Source organism: Papilio machaon, chromosome 12, assembly GCF_912999745.1.
Source record: "Papilio machaon chromosome 12, ilPapMach1.1, whole genome shotgun sequence".
NCBI classification, from domain to species: domain Eukaryota; kingdom Metazoa; phylum Arthropoda; class Insecta; order Lepidoptera; family Papilionidae; genus Papilio; species Papilio machaon.
In genome coordinates, this window is record NC_059997.1 from 1,873,688 (window position 1) to 1,894,738 (window position 21,051).

Below are 21,051 nucleotides of genomic sequence, written 5' to 3' on the forward strand. Positions count from 1 at the left end.
ACACAGAGTATAAAAAAATACAGACGAGTTACTTACCACACATTCAGGCAGTTAAACAATGCCACAATTTTACTGTGCCAGCAATTTTGTTTTAGCATGGAACAACGAGTTCAGCTATGCATTTTGTGTATTAATGATAAGTTTGGCTAGTCTTAAATTTAAATGTAATCATACGTATTTAAAATAAATCTTAATTTTAGGAAATGTTTATTTTTCTTTTCTATAACTAGCAACTTTTTAATGTTTCTACATCTACATATAGAATTATATTAATAAAGGGATCTATTGGTTACATTCAATGAAAAACGGCAAGAACGTGCAACAAGCATCTGTCATTGGGTTATTTTCAACATGAATTTCCCAACAGCCAATCGAAAAAACGCGCGCAAAGGCAGCTGTCTATTGTTGACAAATGTATAATTATATGATGTTGTCGTGTCTTCTGTGTAGCGTCCCGTCTATTTATCTTTCTTTGTAAAAACTAGTTTTAGGTCAAATCCTTTTAGATATAAGTGTAAACTACGTGTTATTTGTAATTAAAATAAAGTAATTACAGTACAAGGTTAGAAGGCAGCATCAGAGGTGATTTCAATTCGAACATGGATAGAAATATGAGGTAAGGTTTATTGTCCCTTCGTTTACCATGTCAGACTTTCACATCTAACACTGATTTAGAAAATAAACAAAAGGCAACTGCTTTGTTTTATATTATGTCCACGTGTCATAAATTTTTAACCCGTTTCCTTTTTGTTAAATTGACACGTTATCGAGCGTCATTGTAATCTCTTGTATTTTTATGTCTACTTTGCTAGTATTGCTCTTGCATTTTTGATTATTATTCCGCCCTGTTTACCGTGTAACTTCCTTGTTTGATATCATTAGTTTATAAAAACTGATGTTGGTCTCGTTTGGTCTTATTTATCTATATTTTTATATCGCGCGCACTCTATTCTGCGTAAATAAATTCGCATACAGCTTCCGCGTTGCGATTTACAATTGAATATAGTAGACATGGAATTAACAAATAACGAATGTGTGTAAAGTCGTTATCAGTAGGACATACAATCTTTCATACATTTCTATACCTCTCAGCATTTCTTTTAATTTTAAAATATTTTACACGAATTTAACTCTAGATATCTTATCTAGAGATTCTAAAAAAAAAAAAGAAAAATCTAGAGATTTAGAAAACAAATACAATTTGTATATATAATCTATATACATAATCTATTATGTTAGTTAATATCTACTACAAAATATTTTAATGCCAGTTAGTATGTTATTGTTCTAATTCTATGGTTATAAAATTCCAGATCAAGTTATGTGAACAGTGGGCCAAGATCTTTGCCGCACATGGGTGGGGGCAAACGACAGAATATTAATGGACACAATGGAGCTCGCCTCAGTCCCCCAGCACAGATGCCTCCTGGACAATTACACAATAATAATAATAATAACAATCAACATGATGATCTCATAAATTATATCTATGATTCTTGGAATAAGGTACGGTTCATATTGTCTATGGACTACCATTGTTAGGGTACAAGATACTGACTCCAATTTAAATTCCTGTATACTATTATAATTATTATAAGACTACTAGCTGTCGCCCGCGACTCCGTCCACGCGCAGTTAAAAAAAACTAAATGGGGGGGGGGTTATGAAAAATAGATGTTGGTCGATTCTCAGACCTACTGAATATGCTCACAAAATTTCATGAGAATCGGTCAAGCCGTTTCGGAGGAGTTCAAGTTCGGACCCCGTGACACGAGAATTTTATAAATAAGATCTATAGCTCGCGACTCTGTATGCTTGGAATAAAAAAAATAATAATTAGTAGGCATTGTGTTTTTCCAGACTATGCTCTATATCCATGCTAAATTTCATCCTGATCTGTTGAGGTGTTCTGGACATACCTTCAAACAAACATCCATCCATCCATCAATATAAACTGCGCAGCTACTCGCGAGAAGTAATACACGCCAAGATATTTGAAAAGATTTATACATCACGGCGATTGAACTCGGACCCTATGAATAGAAATCCTTATCTTAATTTGTTATTTTAACATGTTGTACAACAAATTTTCAGGTGACACGTGAATTAGAGCGTGGTAGTGATGACGCTAGGTACTACCAGGAGGTACTTGCACCGCGACAACTGGCTAATTTCAGACCGTTCAATTTAGAGGAGTGGTGGGGCAGACGGCTCGTGCAGACAATAAACCGTAACAAGCACCGCTCTTAGTTAGCGACTCAATCATATGAGATAATATCTCATTGCAACATTATCTAAGGTATTTAAAATGTAAGAACTCAAGATATGACAGTGTAATTATTGGCACAAAAAAAAAATAATTTAACAACCAAATGAATCTTTAATTTATCAAGTACTATTTTACAGCATTAAATGATTGTTTAAATAAATCTTTTTTTTTTAAACTTTAATTAAATGACAAACGAAAAAAAATATTATTGAAATTTTTTACTAAGTGTGTTTAATGTAGGATGCTTTATGAAGCCATTTTGGAAGAGATTTTACGAATAAACTATTATACTTAATATATAAAATGGTGCTTAGAATCTGTTCCTTGTGGCTTTGACATCATCCTGTATATCTTGAGTGACAACATTTTTAAACTGTTATATGTACAACTTTAATATATTAATAACGTTAAAATGTGTACTCAATAAAATTTAAGTAAAAATTAAAATAATATCAAGATTTTTTCTAAAATTAGATTTTAATGTTTGTATTTTAAATAAACTGTGAATTTTCACTGCCATTAATACTTGTATTTAAACATATTTTTGCTTCTGTGTTTTGTGACATGTTTTTATACAAGTTTTTCGACAGTGGCAACACAGTAAGATGTTGATAGAATAGACGAGGACAACAATAAGTGTCAATTAATATCACATCTTTAGAATTAAAAAATATACACCAAAACTTTTTTAATTATTATATCATAGGTAAGGTTTAGATGTTGCAATGAGATATACAGCTGCAATTTCGTATCATTAAATGGTCATTTAGTTGTCCCTTAGTGTAGATAACTTTACTCAATCTCCGCTAAAGGACCTGAATGACCCTTTTATGTTTAGAAATGTGGCATTTAGTGTGATAAGTTTATGACAACTCTGAAAATTAATGCTCCCATATTTTGTATCTATACGATGGTACAAATAACAAGAAAAACAACTTTACATAATATATATTAATAAATTGATGTCGAAATAAGTGGCATTTAAAATAATTTTGAAAGAAATAAAAGCAATAAAAAAGAATTTTTAACATTTAACAGAATATTTTTGAATATATAAGGAAAATAGCAGTCTTAACTTAATATTCGATCTAATTCTGTAAAAAAATCTTACAAAAAAGTGATTTTTTAATAGAACATAGATTCAGACAAATATTTTACTAAGTAGGCATTGTATAAAGTTAGTCTGAATTTCTATTATTATATTTAAAAAGTAAGATAATGTGTTAACGAGTAGAATCAGCTAGTGTTGTGTTGAATCATGATTCGATTTTATATTTTATCGTAAGTAGAGATGACCGATGTTGTCGATAATTTCAATTTCATACTTAAATCACACAATTTCATTTGTATAAGCATTTAATTAACGTGATTGGAGAATTAACACATTCAGTGCAGACTGCATAAATGAAAATAGTGGCATTTAACGTCTTTAAAACTGAACAATCTATGTTTTTATACGTAAGAAAAGTATCGATATATTTCGATGTTTTCTCCGCAGTGAATTTGTAATATTGTTTTAATGTATGATTCATCATTTCGGGTTTGAAAATACATCAAAATACTTTGGTTTTTAATGTCGATTATTTTAATTTTCGATTATCGAACATCTCTAAAACGTTTAGATCGATTTGTAAATCTGTGATCGTTCATTTTAATTTGTAAAAAAATATAACTGTTTATTTTCACTGTTGTCATCTCTCTCATTTTATATTAAATAAACCAGAGTAAGCGATATTTTTTTTATGACTGTATAGTGTGTGTGTGAGAACGACATTCCATACAAAAAGGCCGTACTTAGCATTTGGAACGAATGTAAATAATGTTGAAAGACGCAGCTCACGTTGGTGTAGTCAACATTGGATTTTAATAAGAAATTTTATAACAATAATTATTTCCTTGAAGTAAATACATATTTAAGATTTTTTTGTTTTGTTTTATTTCCTCTCAATAAATCCTAGATACAACAACTGTCATATTCCGATGAAAACGTAATCAGCTAAATATGATGTTAAATGATCTTTCAATCGAGTACGCATGTGATTTGATAAAGAGAGGGAGCTCTGAAAAAGAGTGAGATTCCTACTCGTTTTTCACTAATTTTGAATGTTATTTCTTACGTTCACTGTTTGTGTTTTTGTGATATACACAATGACACTGTAGGAATGAAGACGAATCGAATGACACCTAGTCAAAATCTGTTCAGCCGTTTAGGCTCTTGGTTGTCACAAAGAAATTTACATATAAACCAACATAATATGTAAAAACTTACATACGCGCGAAAACATTGCCTTTTTTGTCAGACGGAAAATAATGTCCACTGTATTTTTTTTTGTATATTTCTAGGTTTTTTAATATGTTTCATTTTTGTAGTGCTGTTTTATTTCGTTACTAGGCCATTGTCATACAAGACGTGCAGCTCAAAGAGGGTTTGTCCGTTCTTGCTTCAGGCGCACGGCCTAGTCGCCTTTAATGAGTTTGAGAACTCACTTCAACAGATTATAAGGACATTTTGTTTTGATGTGGTTTTGTTGACGTGTTATAGAAATTTTAAAGTAATAAATTGTCTTTTTTTAAGATTCTATAAGAAAATATTTAAACCTAATGGGAATAGAAGGCAATGTTTGCAACAAAATCAGGTCGATAAGCCTTCCTCTATATCTATATTATTTCTATTCATTTTTTTGCACGTATATCGATGGGTCCTATGTATGTAAAAGGGCCAAAGTAACAATATGATGATTTTAACTTTTTTATGTTAAAAGCTACGTCTTAGTCTATTTAACAATATGCACTAAACACAAGTACACATTTACAGGTGTAAACGTGTTTCTTTTTTTGCTAAAGTAAAGGGGCTTATGCGGCATCTTTTCCTATACGGTTGAAACTTTGAGACCCTCTCTTGTAAAGTCGTCAATTTGCACATTGGCACATTGGCCTTATTCGTAGGAGCCATCGATATACCAATTACCCTCAATCCGGTCTACAATGCTATAAACTTTTAGTTTTTTCGTTGTCCTATTTACAACTAGCTTTTACCCGCGACTCCGTCCGCGCGGAATAAAAAATAGAAAACGAGGTAAAAATTATCCTATGTCCGTTTCCTGGTTCTAAGCTACCTGCCCACCAATTTTCAGTCAAATCGATTCAGTCGTTCTTGAGTTATAAATGGTGTAACTAACACGACTTTCTTTTATATATATAGACTAGCTTTTACCCGCGACTCCGTCCGCGCGGAATAAAAATAAAATAGAAAACGGGGTAAAACTTATCCTATGTCCTTTTCCTGGTTCTAAGCTACCTGCCCACCAATTTTCAGTCAAATCGATTCAGCCGTTCTTGAGTTATAAATGGTGTAACTAACACAACTTTCTTTTATATATACCTACTAGCTTTTACCCGCGACTCCGTCCGCGCGGAATAAAAAATAGAAAACGGGGTAAAAATTATCCTATGTCCGTTTCCTGGTTCTAAGCTACCTGCCCACCAATTTTCAGTCAAATCGATTCAGCCGTTCTTGAGTTATAAATGGTGTAACTAACACGACTTTCTTTTATATATATAAGATTAGTATAAAAAACTGTCAGCCTGACCCTTATTCAGTGGAATGAAAACATAGATTATAAAAGACTTTTTTTTTCTCACTACAAAATTGTTTTGCTATAAACGTAATGAGAAACGCGAAGTCCCGAGCGCAATATGTGGCTGGGGCGCCAGGGTAGAGAGAAATGAGGGGGCGAGTTCTCGGGAAATTGAACGGAAGTCTCTTTGTTTAATTCTTCCCTGTAGGGACATTGAGAGCTGTGGCAATTGCTTTCGTGTTTAAATTGAAACAATTTTATAGTATTTAAGATTCAATCGTATTTATATGGTACTGTTTTTGAAAGATGAAATAATTACTCGATTGTTACGAATCATTACGAATGTTTAGATGGATGAATGGATGTTTGTTTGAGGGTATCTCCGGAACGGCTCGACGGATCTTGATGAAATTTAGATCAGATTTAGAACCTAGGAAGAACACAGGCTACTTTTTAAGTTTTTTTATTACCGCGCGGACGGAGTCGCGGGCGACAGCTAGAACATATCAAATGTTTAAAATCACGCGACGCGCACGAATCCGTCAAATTGAAGTTCAAAACTTGGTTTCGACAATGATTTTTTTTTTCGGCCCTGTTAAAAAAACTGTTGGGCGTGTCTTAAATAAGCCAATGTGTCTAATTGACACAAATTTTATGTAATTTTAATTTCTTTTGTAAGGCATCTATGAAAATAATTCAAGGAAAAGTCTAGTGGTCCGTAATACCCGAGCCTCTTAAATATTCTCTGTGTACTTAAAAAACTTTTCAGTCTTCTCAGCAAGAGCTTTGTACGAATTTTAATTATGTTATATTTGATTTTCTACAGCAGTTAAAGTGAAGTTGAAATTATTAAAGAGTAAGTAATAGTAAGAATATTTTTACAGTACACACCTTACTTAATAGTACATTAAATTATTACACTTGGGTTAAATGAAACTAAAAAATCCGTCTATTTTATTTAAGCGGCTTAGGCGGAGATCAAGTGTATTATGATTTTCCATAAATTTGGCTTCGTATCTTCATATAAATAAACTAATTAAATAGTATAATACACAAACTAAAATATATATTAAAAAATGAGAAGCACAAGACTTACAACTATATTAATACGAATATAGTTAAATTTAAACAATTATTAAAAAAACACTTGTTAAATTCATTGTAACCATTTAAGTAATGTAAAGCGAGTGACCTGCAGTCAAACTGCGTAAGCAGTTTTGCGGGGCATGTAATATTTGAAAGTATAACTGTGTAAGTGTAAATTTTCCAAAATAAATAATAAATAAATAATTCTCGTGTGCTAATATATTTACGTACGTGGTTTAATTTCACAGCTTCCAGTCTGATACTTTGTTGACGGCACAACGCTCGAGGCTCGACGCGACCGAGACCAAGCGCCTCTAATGAGACGACATCTTGTTTGTCTTACTTCAACATAAGCGTAAAACTCTATCAAGTTACTTGTCAACTCTGGTAACTATTACGGGGTTACTGTAATGAAATTCATGCGACTCATCAGTCAGCACATTAATTAAACCATCTTGTAAATTGTGATATTTCAATTATACGCCTAAATTATGTACCTATAGCTATCTAGCTTTCGCCCGCATCTTTGTCCGCGCGGAAAAAAATATCTTAATAGGTAGCCCATGTGTTCTTCTAGACTATATTCTACATCTGTGCCAAATTTAAAGTTAAGATAAGAGTAACATTAAAATAGATTTCATGCGTGGAGGTCATTACGCTAACTTTGTTTTTCAGTTATTATATAAACATTGTGAAATGATTGGAAAGCTAATGTTAGATTTTCAACCTTTGGATTTGACCAAGATTTTGTTGTAAACTATTTGTCGCCTGCGAATCCGTCCGCGTGGAATTAAAAAATGTGGTAAGTACCCTATGTGTTCTTCCAGACTATGTTCTACATCTGTTCCAAATATCACCGAGATCCATGCAGCCGTTCTGGAGTTTAAACATCCATCCATCTAAACATTCGCATTTATAATGTGAGTAAGATTGTAAGTATAATGATAGTATTAGTTGTAAACAAAACGTTAAGCACCAAAATACGTATTGGTTTATCGTTGTATGAAACTGTCAGAAAATTTGTGACATGTCGAATGAAGGTTGACTTCCGTCGGGCCCGTCACCCGGCATACATTAATGGACTTTCGCGCCATTTCCTGACACTTCCATTTTGCATTCTTCCCTTCACAATATTTGACGTATACGCTTTCACAATCGAGTAAAATTATTTGGGAAAGCTGCGTCTCCTGCTTAATGTTGTGTGAATTTTAAAATGTAATTCTAATATAGTGTTCAGTATTGTGGTAGTTCTAAAATAGTATTTTATTTTTTTTAAATCGAAAGGACGTTGAATTTTCAGCCAAAGAATTTCCAAGTTGTACAAGGGGCTTATGATCGTTAGTAGGTACAAAATGGTGAAAAGCTTCGAAGTTATTGCGTAAAGTCTTTACGCCACAGTAAAATAAAACTTTTTTTACATATAGTACATTTAATTCTTGTTTATTTCAATGCTTGTATAAAAAAAAATCGTGGTTCTGTAACATCCCGATATCAAATCAGTACTTACGAAAATATTTAATTAGATATAACAAAAAATTAGCCTATCATTTTATAATTAACTTTATCGTGGGTTTCTGAGACCGAAATCTCATTTTATCTCTTTCACAAAACAAACATAACAATATTTTTTAAACGGAGATTTCGGTCTCAAAAACAAACGAATGGACGTGGCTGAAACCAGATATAAAACAAAAACTTAATCTCCATAAACTCGATGTCGGAACTTTGTGAAGATTAACTTTTTGGTTTTACACATCACACATAATAAATAATAATTGATAAATCCCTTGTTTGAAAGCAATTTTAACTATTTGGCAATGCATCGAAATCATTTAACTGAAAAATAAATCAAAACAGCAAAAAGATGAGATATATCAAAAATTTAAGCGAAACTAAATTTTGCTTGTAACTGACATTCGGAATTCAAAATAGGCGTATTTAGAACATACGAAAGTAAGCAGTAGTTGTGTGTATTAAACCATGAGAAATGTAAATACTTAATTTTGTTACATTTATTTTTAAATACTAAGTATTCGTCTACAATGTCAAAATATAAAATCGAATTCCAAGTTTAAATCTTAGAATTGCAGTGGAAAATTTAGAAGAAATCCTTGGATATTCTTATAGTCATTAGAAAGGCTCTCAGTTCTATCCTGGCGGGGAGATGTGGGGCGCAAGTCGACAGACTGCAAATAAAACAAAAAGCTCTTGCAATTTTCTTTCTAAAGGCGATACAAAGTGGATTTAAAGTGCAATGGGATTTTAATTTACTCCGAATTAAATCAGTGTATGTTCCTTAGATCGCTACATACAATTCTTCTTATATTGTGGGTTTTATAACTTTTAATATAAATAATGTACACTAGTGTCACAAGTTACCAACAAAAATAATAAAAAATTTAACATATTTTTCCGATTTTATGAAAGCGCGTATAATATTCGTGCAAGGCCACAATTTCGTAAGTCGAAATTTTTATAAAACTTTCGTAGATAATTACTTAAACAAAATCTTAAATGTAATGGCCATTGTAAAATTGAGCGTAGACTTAAAAGAGCAATAAGCGGAGGACTGGTGCTGACGTCAAAGCAATATTTCCTGTCATTGCTGCAAAATAAAATATTATGGTCGTGGTTTCCATTCCGCGGCGCGGTGCGGGCGTCAGTGGGGGAAATTAAAAATTATCGGACCTATCAACTCGCAAGTAAATTACTTTTTTTTAGTTTTTGCTTACTTTATAAACAATTTTTCCTGAATAACCAAAAAGCTTTTTCATTCTCTGATCAGTTATTGAAATTTATACTAGTTAAATATTGATTTTAGTTGTGCTTTTGACAATAGTTGTAAAAATAAATAGTTAAAAGGGTTTGAAGCGAAACATAAGTAGAAATTGACATTGTAAATGTAGTTCTAGCACAAATATTTGTGGCAATCGCCATCGTATCGTCATTGACAAAATTTGTATTAAAATTTGTGCAACGCCCCCTACCGTGTGTAAAGTACACCAAAAATCTCATAATTTTAACATAATTAACGATGAAGATACAAAGGCGATAGTCACAAATATTCTTTCTAGGCCCACAAAGTCATAAAGGTTTGTTGTTTACGAAAAGTTTAGTAAACTAGTTACGAATAATAAGACAATTTTAAATAAATTCAAGTAGTTTATCTGATTCTTAGCTGATCTAAACATAAATTTTTCTTTGGTTCTTAATCAGTGAGAAATAACTGAGACGATTCGAAAGTTAATAAAGGCTTTAGGTACGAGTCCCGGTCAAAGTAAATCGGGCGGAAAGGAATCCTCTGACGTCGGCAAACATTACGCTCGGTCCTTTGATGGAAATGAGGTATAATGAAAAAGGTTACAAACGAGCGCAGCTTTCACAAGCGTCTTAATAAAATAACGCAGCTAATTAAAAAGGTTGCTGATTTCTTTATGAGTTTGATTAAAGAGGTTGGCAACAATTTTACTGATGATTTCATGAGATTTTACCATCATAAAAAAATAAGTTCCATGAATATTTTTTGTTTCTACCTGGGTATTTAACTGTTTGAAAAATCGTATTAAGTAAGGTACGTTTTTGACAGTACATTTGTAAACAACATTAATTTTAAAAGTTTTCCGTTACATTTTGTTCAACTCTTGGTTAACATATCTCAAAAAATTGTTAATTTCTCAGCACTCTAAAGTAAGTTGTTCTCCAGACATCGCTTTGTAAGCCGTCCAATATTTCAGTCAAAATATAAAATAACGAAGACGCTGGAGTGTCGTATGAAATTAGGTCGTAAAGCTCGCGACGGTATCTTGCCGCGTTTTATGGACATTTCAACTTTAATTATTACTCAAAATATTTTATTTCAAAATTCTTATTTCCTTTTCGCATAAAGGTCGAAGAAATGTTAACAAAAATGTTGCAATTGTAATTTAGGAATAAGTTTTTCGTTTTTAATTCTGATGTATACACATTAATATTCATGGGTTGATGGATTAAACATATTTTGTAATTAAAAGTGTGTGATGAAAATTAAGCAATTAAAAAGCTTATTAACTTAAATGATCGTATTTAAAATAAGGGAAAAATACAAGAAGACTTTGTTGTCATAACGGTATAAATTTAGAAGAATTCGAACTTAGAATTGTGAATGGTAAAATGAATCTTCATCTCATTATTTCTTGGCCTTTTCTAATCACTTTTATTTTCACACAAGCTTATGATAGCGAGTCTTCCACGCAAAACAAAAAAAAAATTAAAAAATTAGTAAGCCTACATATTCTACCATACTATGTTATATATATGTGTCAACTTTCATCGAGATCCATTTAACCGTATTGAAGATACGTAGTAACAAACATCTATCCATCTAAACTTTCGCATTTATAATATTAGTAAGAAGTAAGATTTAAAATCAAATTCGGTCGTGATAAATTGAATTTGAAAAGTTCGACTTTAAACACCTTTAATGTCTTTTAAAATACAAAACTAACTTTTAATAAGTAAGCAGTTATAAAATAATAAGCCACTGTTATAAAATAAAACCGTTTGTGCAACGTGTAATTACAAAACAAAAGACGCAGGTGGCACTCTCGAACTTCGAGGCGAGTTTGAAGTGAGATTTTAGTAAAATAATTACCTCAAAGGACTCTTCCTTCTTTTTTGTGCGGTTTTAAAATTTTATTAATGACAATCTATTGAAATGCATTAGAAACTTTATTAATATGTAGAATGTTTTTGTACTCTTATTAAAGGACCTTTAAGTATACTAGTACTTGTAATTTTAGGATAAGTTTTTCGTTTTTAATTCTGATGGACACATTAATATTCATGGGTTGATGGATTAAAAATATTTTGTAATTTAAAGTGTGTGATGAAAATTTTATTAATTGAAACAAAAAATATTAAAGTAAAATCACTTTATTTGATCAAAAATTATTCAATTCGCCGTAGTCGTTGGGATCAGTCCGATAATTATTTTTTTGTTTTTTCTTGTACATTAAAAAGTCTTGTACTTTGTCATACATCAAATAACATTAGCGCGTATTTAATTTTATAAAACAATTAAATTTTATTCATTGATTTCATCGGAGTCCATACAACAAGCTTTGGTCGTTTATTTGCTAGATGCAATCGAAATAAGAGAAAAATATTAAGAAACTTATCAACTATCAGTACTATAAGCATTAATATTCCTCTCGAAATAAAATACAGTACAAAATTATTGCATACTAATACACAATAATAAATGACTAGATTGAAGTTATAAATACAAATAAATATAGATATTTGTAGGTTATGTACAGGCAGCGGTGTTGTGGATTCGATTGCATCGTGCGATGGGTTTATGCCTCGGCGGTGGGCGTGTGTGACTGCGTGGTTGTGACACTGTTGTTGTTGGAAACCGTATCCGGATCCTGTTCGCGGACTCCGAGCCATGGTAGACGCTTCTGCAGCTCAGCCCTGGAGAAATACAATGTATATGACTTCAATCTAGTTTAAAGATTTGTGTGGAAGAAAGAAAAATCGAAAAAAGAGTGGATGTTTTGTCAGTTTACAAAAACAGACTCCCTTTGAAGAACCCTTACTTAAACTTTTTACTTTTTTAATCTAAGCAAATTAACAATATGGAAGTGAGTGTTAGAAAAACAAACGATATGTAATTATTCTTTGAATGTTCTGATATTCGTAAATTTCTCGATAAACCAAGGTCTCGATCAGGCAAAAGACTATTGTTGGCTTACTGACCTGTATCGTGGATGGTTGATGGCGTACACCCAAGGATCTATGCAGGACACGATTTTGCAGCAGACAGCGGGAATCATGGTGGCAACAGGCGTCAACAGGCTCCTGATATAAATATTTTAATATCCTGGTATAATTCGTTATTAGGTAACATTTATACTTTTTTTAGGGTAAGTGATGTCTGATAATAATGCCTTAGACGATATTTAAAGTAAATCTCTGGTATGTCGAATTAAAAAAAATTAAGTATGGTATTTTTTACCTGTCTCCATAAGCGCCGGTCATGGCGACGAAGGCGTACGGGGTCCAGCCGCAGACGAACATGAAGAAGATGGTGAAGGCGACTTTCGCGATCCTGATCTCAACGCTCTTGCTGGCGTCCTCCTTGTTGCTGGCCAAAGATTTTACGTTCATCTTCTTTGCCTGCTCTTGTAGCATCCTCTCATGAAGTCGTACCTGGTGGAACAATATTCAGTTATTTACATCTGGTTAATGGAGATAGGAATAGGAAAGTAGACACATCGTATCTCAGTAAACTGTGTGATAGAAAATACTCCACCAACAAGAACGCAAGAGTGCTAATATAATAATTGTAAATTAAGGGCCTAAATGCTAAACCCATTTGAATCTCCTTTCTATTTACTGATAATCCAACGAAGCGACAGTCATTTAACATCTAATGAATCAACAGTTCCATAGATTCTTCTTTGAATCATATCGTTAAATATTGGATGTTATAAATCGCCGTAAAAACTGGCATTGGCAAAATAATAATAAATCCTTCAATCGTACGGTCCCCTTCACCTAACTCTAAGTGAAAACATGTGGACGTAAACATTTTCTTACATATTAAAAGTACGGTCGATCAATGAGGTTCCTGAATATGTAATAAGGAAATTATTCAATAGAAAAATCCAACGGGACCAAGAAATCGAGCTGAATATTTATTGGGTGCGTTGCGTCCGATTCGTTTTAATATACGATTTAGGAAAAAGGTTTGGGCTCCGACCGAATAAAACGGATTTCACAGAATTGATTTTAGAGTAAAAGTAAATAAGTATATGGTAAAAAGTTGACCTTCTAAGTAAGTTTAACCTAAGTTTGACCTTCATGACTAAAGTCGCTAAACCAGCAAGAGTTGTAGCGACCAAAGTTATAAGTTGTTAAGTGAAGAATACTTACAGCACCGAAGAGTTGAGAGTAGAAATAGCAGATAAGGGCCATAGGGATAGCGTAGCTCCAAACAAAGATGCAGGCAACGAACACTTTGGTGTCCTGGTCTTCCGTGAAGTAGTCGAACGAACAAGTTGTCAGGAAACCCTCTGTTAATCACAAGTATGTTATGAAAATAACTCGACTACATTAAAAATTCTTCTATAGAATCTAAACATTGTGATGGAAAATATCTTATGTTGTGTTGAGTAACTGTTAGTATCATAATTGTAGTATACATACCAGGAACAAAACGTCCCCACACTTTCAAGGCTGGTAAAATGGTGAATGGCATTGACCAGAACCACGTGAAAGCGATCAGTAACGAAGCTTGCACTTTGTTAATTCTTCCGTCCAGGGGGCAAGAGATCGTCCTGTATTAAATTAATAGGTGCTGTATTTAACTGATTATGCTACAGTACTATAGACAATAGAGAAGTTGTTGGTAAGTTGGTTTAAGAAGAGTTAGTTTGGTCGTGAAGGTCTATAGTCTACGTAGTTACTTAAGTATGTCAAAGCAAGAATAATGAGTCACTGGATCTTTAGTACGCACTTGTATCTGTCGAAGGCAATAACAGCATTAGTTATGGCTCCCCCGATGCCGGATATGGAGCCGAGTACGGCGTACACGTCACAACCGAGCTGGAACCCGATTGGATGTTGATAGAAAGAGTTGACGATCAGTAGGGGCATCTCGATCATCATCATTAAGTCGAACACCGCTAAGTTGATTACGAACATGTTGCTTGCACTGCGTAACGATTTCGATCTGAAATACAACAAATGTGTTTATTATAGGGTTCCATACTACATACATATTAGCAGGTTGAAGATTTTTGTCTTAGGAAACACTCATTAATTTATTATTTTAATACATTTGTTAATATTAAATAATGTGTAATATTAAAACATTATTGTACAAAGTTATATCAAAGAAAGTGCATCAAAAGATGATATTAAATTATTAAAAATACTCTTGCCTTTGAAAGCTCAATTTGCTTCACATGTGAGTAACATGTGTGATAAACAATTTATTATGGCAAATGACATGTGACAACATGGCGTATATTTTCGCTTTTAATTAAGTGCAAAATTGTTTTGAACGTATGTTATTTATTACTGGTTTGACCTTTGTACCATATTTAGTGTGGAAAATAAAGAAGCTAAGAACTAAAGAAGCTACTTAACTTATGGCATTTGTTACTTTGTTGTGAAAATGTACCTAAAACAAATGTGCTTTAGGTATTCCTTCAAATCTTATATATATAAAAGAAAGTCGTGTTAGTTACACCACTTATAACTCAAGAACGGCTGAATCGATTTGACTGAAAATTGGTGGGCAGATAGCTTAGAACCAGGAATAGGACATAGGATAATTTTTACCCCGTTTTCTATTATTTTTTTTTTTATTTCGCGCGGACGGAGTCGCGGGTAAAAGCTAGTTATAGTATAATTGTATGATTGTGGTTACAATACCCGTGTATTTTTAACTACTTTAGAACCTAAGATTATGTTCGTTCTTTTGAATATTGAAATCGAATACAAACTCTTGTATTTTATCCTAGAATTAATGAAATTCCCGTGTCAAGATAACAGTTACCAGGAATTTCAATAGTTTTAACTTTGCCAATTTCTACGTGCTTTCGGCTCGAAGGCTTTTTTTTCTTCGAAGCCAGTGTTAGTTTAAACAAGAATAAAATATTGAGAAGACATAAATTTTTGCATATATACAGTGACCAGTGCAATATATCAATAATCTCAATGAAAAATTTCTTTGTCAAAGTATTTTAGAACGTAAACAAAAAAAAACATAACCATTTCGAAGTACGATAAGGGTAATGTAAAAAAGGCAATCCGAAATGATTATTGGTTATTGGATATGGCATCAGGAGTATCAAATGACGTCACAGCTCTGCGCCCCGATGACACAGATACCGAACGAGAGAGATAAATGGGAATCGAATCATTGACTTATAAGAGACAGGGCCTGCTAAGCGCGTATTCAATAAGTACTGAATTTGCATTTTTTTTCTGGGTATACATTTTGAGTCACTTTGGGTTCATAAAGTCATATCAATTTTACGTTAGTATCAGGTGTGATTGTCATTTTTATCTCACCCTCCGCGAAGTGGTAGAATTTAGTTGGTACAACGGCGTAGCTTTGCTTAGTCCGTTTCTCTATAGTCAAAGGAATCAAATAAAATTGTTTCGAAGGGGAGAGTTGGAATCGTTTGGAATGCGGCTCGCTTGAAACTTGTCTGTGACACTCTTTGAAAAACTCTCGGAAGTTGGAAAATCTTTAATACAGTGTTTTAATTTTATTTTTGCGTAGGACACTTTATTGAGTTCATGTTGTGTAGACGCTGGATTTATTTACGGATTGATTTCCGTATTAGGCTATGTCTTAATTATTGTTATATTTTTAACCTAATTAGTTTACATAGAAAATAACAAAGATAGAATTAAATCTATTCTATTTACGTTAAATAAGATATTGATTGATTAACGTGATATTTAATAGCGTTATTATTACAGAATGCAATTTAACAGATAACGGTTGTTTTGGTACAACGCAGTCTTAGCAAATAGAATAAATCAAATACAAAATAAATTTTGATGCAGAGGAGAGCTTTTGCTACGAGAGATCGTAGTAGGTTCGTAGCGTCAATCAAGTCTCACAGCTCGCAGGTCTCAGTAACGAAAGTTAATTAAATCGCCACCGACGATGCGGCGCAGGCAGTGACGTAGTCAATAGCACTAGATGCCCACAAATTGTTCCACGTTATTAAATTTGACGCCATTTTGTCCAATATCGAACTCTGAATACACAAAGATTTACGAATATCTTGATTTAATACAAAATTATTTCTTTTGTTTAATATATTTATTATCCGACTCATAGGAAATGTTACATGTTTTAACCGGTTTTATTTTTGAAGAATAAAGTAGGGTAGCCAAGAAATGTGCAAATTCCTGTTTTTTCCACTTCTACAGATTTGTGCGAGTGCTTTTATTCCTGTTGAATAAACATTTCGGTATAAGGATTGTGGAGAAGGGTTCGATATACATACCGGAGGAAAATTCTTCAGATTTTTTTTTGTCTAATTATACAAAAGTCCATCTAATAGTTTAAGGGTGTAATAAAAAAATTCAATTATCATACAAAATTGACTAAGTTACGCTTTGTTCTAACCATTCCATGGTTTGAAATATATTTTTGAATTACGCAATTTTTCAATTAAAATATCAGAAAGGACTACGTAATATAATAGCAGAATTTCTGTTATACGAGATATAATAAATGTGAACTACTATGAGTTTCGGAAATGCTAACAATAGCCGCGGGCGAAGGCGGTCGCTACGAGAAATTGTCCCGGACGCGGCAGCTTTGTCACGATTACACTTGTTTGTTTGGATTAGAACGCTAAATGTGACTGGATTTTAAGTAATTAGTTCAGGCAAAATATTTGTTTAAATAAGGGTACTTTATGTCAAATTACATTGCATAAGGGGTTCGTAAATTATTAATTGCTAATTTGATGTTTACCGCATTATTTCACATTATGAGGCATTGTTTGACACGATTGGCCATATTTGACATGTTTGATTGATATTAAATAAATTTGACAAACAGTTTGACCACTTACTGGACTCTTGCCAATGCAAACTTACTTTATATACTATGATTACTTATATATACTAATTAAAATATCGACATACTGAATATGTTGAAAGAAATAAGTAATAAAAACTTACGTGCTGAATATCCAGATGACGATGCCGTTCCCGACGAGTGAGGTGATCATAAGCATGGTGTAGACGAGGGCGAGGATGAAGTGGTAGTACTTGCTGACGGCAGGAAAGCTGCGCCAGTGCGCATGCACCATCGCCTGGTGCTCTTCCGGGATGTTCCAGCCCATCATGTTCTCCACCATCTCCGATGAAACCCTGACAACGGGAAGGATCTTAATGAACTGGCTGTGAACCCTGTCATACGTTTAGGAATACGGACGTGATATTTATGGTTTAGAAAATATATTTTCGAGTGAAATGCTCAGGAGATATTGAAAGATATTTGTGTAGTCAACTAAATCGTACTGGGCCAGCGGACTAAGGTCTAGTCACCCGAAACTTAGGGTAGACACGAGCCCTTGTGTACGGCCGTATGTAAGCTTGCGACTACCAAGACCAGGAGATATGGAGGTCATATAGTGATTTTATTATGACACAAAGTTACAATAACATCTCTATCAACATTGCGAAAAGCAGTAGGTACATATAAAAAGACTACAAAAAATAAAATAACAAAAATACTTACAGCTTCATGGGGTAGGCCATGGGGCCGATGTCATCTGTATAATTTGCAGCCATTTTGTGCAGCGTCTATTTATATGTAAAATAAAAATATTCTACTTGACGAGCACTCAGTAGAGAGGAGAGAGTTCTAACATTGGTTGGTTGAATCTAGACTTGACTACGGTTTTGACGAAGTGAGTAGTCCGACAACGGCTGTCGCTTCTCACTTGTGCTCTGCCTCAAGCGATGCCACCTTTTATATCGGCCGAACTGTGCGTGCCTGTTAATTCCTTAATTCAATAAAAAACTAAAGCTTCTTGCTTATTTCGTGAAGCGTGAACCGGGCGAATGACGAGTGTTCTCAGTGTTGATTTTTTTTCTAGGTTTGATATCTCGTTAATTAATTACTTAGGTTCAACTAATATTATATCTGTAAAGACAATTTAAAAATAAAAAATACAAATATTTTATTAGGTTTTAAATAGCAGTAAGACTATAAGTAATAGAAACTACATCTTACTCTTACTAATATTATAAATGCGAATGGTATCTCCGGAACGGCTCAACGGATCTTAATGAATTTGGCACAGATGTAACACATAGTCTGGAAGAACATAGACGCTTTTGTAATTCCGCACGGACTGAGTCGCAGGCGACAGGTAGTTCATATTTTTGTTAAATTTTAAATCTGGAGAACAAGGCATTTAACAATTTATCGTATGTCTGTCTTAACGTAGCCAAAGTAACCTGCAGCAGAAAAAGCAAAAATGTTGTACTACGTTACCAAAGGTTGTATATAAAAAAAAAGAACAAGTATTAAAAACCGTAATGGTATATTTAATTAACGAAAGCGTTCATTTAAAAAATCCTTTTAAAACTAAAAAGAAAAGCTTAAAGATTATGTCCAAACAAAACGCTGGAGCGTCCTAAAATGAAGCGGACATAACTCAAAGGACTTCATTACGAAGACAACGAGATTGCGGACAATCCCTAGTTTTTGAGACGTCACTGGGATCTTCACATCATAGGCTCGCAACGTGCTCGGAATTCATCCCCTAACATTTGCTTTTCAAAACCACTATTCATTCGTATACGAAATCTCGATTAAAATATTGAAGTAAGATTTCTTTATTAAATAACACAAATTTTCTTACTAAACAACATTAATGATTTTTTTTAGAATCTTACAATTTTATCTGAAACAAAAAATCATCCAAACTAGTTGTTGTTTCATTGCTTGATTTAGCAATTAACATTTCAATATTCACAGTTTGAAAGGTTAAATAAGATCTTTAATAATTATCGAAGAAAACTCACTATGTGAATTACAATCAAGCGAGTACTGCTAGTAGGGGCCACTAGTCTTGAGAGGCGACCTGCAGACGCCTCGCTGTGGTCATAAATTGAGCCTGAAGTGATGACCGCGTAAATAGGTCGTTGGTAAAATGCTTTGTTCAGTGTATTCAATTCTGGAATATTTATGACTCTTTTCCCTTTTCATATCTTGATAAAATACTTTGATTCTTGTTTTACATGAAATATTTAAATACAAAATAGGAATATAATGTTAACTGTATACAGTTAAGTGAACTTTCATGATTCGACTTAACGCTATTTAGGATTAAAAAAATATTCTGACTGAATGCCTGAGATATTTATCAAATGAAAAAAGAATAATAATAAAAAAAAATAAGTACCGAAATTGCATTATACAGATTTATACAACAGTAGAAGTATCTTATTACGATTGATACGTGGAGTCACGATATCACTTGCATGGCTTTTTGTTATTAGTACTGTAACAGGCATACAAGGAGGCTGTTATTTAATATTACAGTGATTTAACATTAATATAAATTTAAATTGCTTAAAAATAGATACTGATATATCTCTTAGCTAATCTATCTATATATATAAAAGAAAGTCGTGTTAGTTACACTATTTATAACTCAAGAACGGCTGAATCGATTTGACTGAAAATTGGTGGGCAGGTAGCTTAGAACCAGGAAACGGACATAGGATAATTTTTACCCTGTTTTCTATTTTTTATTCCGCGCGGACGAGGTCGCGGTTAAAAGCTAGTCTCTCATAAAAATTAAATAACTATACATTTATTATAATTAAATATTTTTTAACGTCTGCCAAAATATGCTGACAAGTATTTTTATATATGTGAGATGGATTGTTTCGAGGAAGAATATAATTCTATTTACGAAAATTGCAATTGCGACGAAATGGTAATCCCGAAAGTGAGTTCAAACGAATTTTGACAGACATAAACAGATTTCCAACCACTTTTATTTTCTGCAAAAATAAACATAATATGTATGATAAACGAGGATTAAATGCAGTGTCATCCATCCATCCATTCAGCCTCGTAACGCCCACTGCTGAGCATAGGCCTCCCCCAAAGATCGCCACGATGATCGGTCCTGTGCCACCCGCATCCAGGTTACTCCCGCACCACCTTGACTAGATCATCGGTCCATCTTGGGGGAGGCCTGCCCATGCTGCGTCGGCCTGTACGTGGCCGCCATTCTAGTACTTTGCGGCTCCATCGGTCGTCCGTTAATGTAGTATATCGCGAGTAATTTAATGTTAGTAAGTTTACGCAGAGTTAATAATATTTGCAGAACTGGAACAAACTATGGATGTATAACTTAGTTTGCGAGCTCGGAGATAGTAATTACATAACATAAATACACAAATTGAACTTTCAATGCGCTAAATCAAACCATATTCACATGTATGTAAATTTAACTAACTTTAGATCTTAAGAACTATATATCTGAGACTACGCATACTCTTAAATAATTGTACTTAGACTCAAAATATCTTACAGTACTTAATTTATTAAAAACATAACCCTACTAT

The 21,051-nt window shown here is 33.2% G+C and overlaps 2 protein-coding genes across 2 annotated transcripts; one reads left to right on the top strand and one right to left on the bottom strand.

The window, feature by feature from the left end:
• The first annotated feature begins 405 nt into the window (after nt 1–405).
• Nucleotides 406–2,348, top strand: LOC106713779. Its single transcript, XM_014506638.2, has 3 exons — nt 406–616; nt 1,314–1,506; nt 2,095–2,348. Exons 1-3 carry the CDS (start codon nt 600–602, stop codon nt 2,248–2,250), a joined length of 366 nt encoding a protein of 121 aa, XP_014362124.1. The 5' UTR covers nt 406–599; the 3' UTR covers nt 2,251–2,348.
• Nucleotides 2,349–11,830: 9,482 nt separating this feature from the next.
• On the bottom strand, nt 11,831–18,408 carry LOC106713814 (opsin-3). The gene is given in 8 exon segments (NM_001317021.1): nt 11,831–12,387; nt 12,673–12,774; nt 12,932–13,125; nt 13,852–13,991; nt 14,125–14,255; nt 14,435–14,650; nt 17,638–17,829; nt 18,200–18,408. Coding segments are annotated over 8 exon segments (1,146 nt in total). The 5' UTR covers nt 18,253–18,408; the 3' UTR covers nt 11,831–12,269.
• Between the last annotated feature and the right edge of the window lie 2,643 nt (nt 18,409–21,051).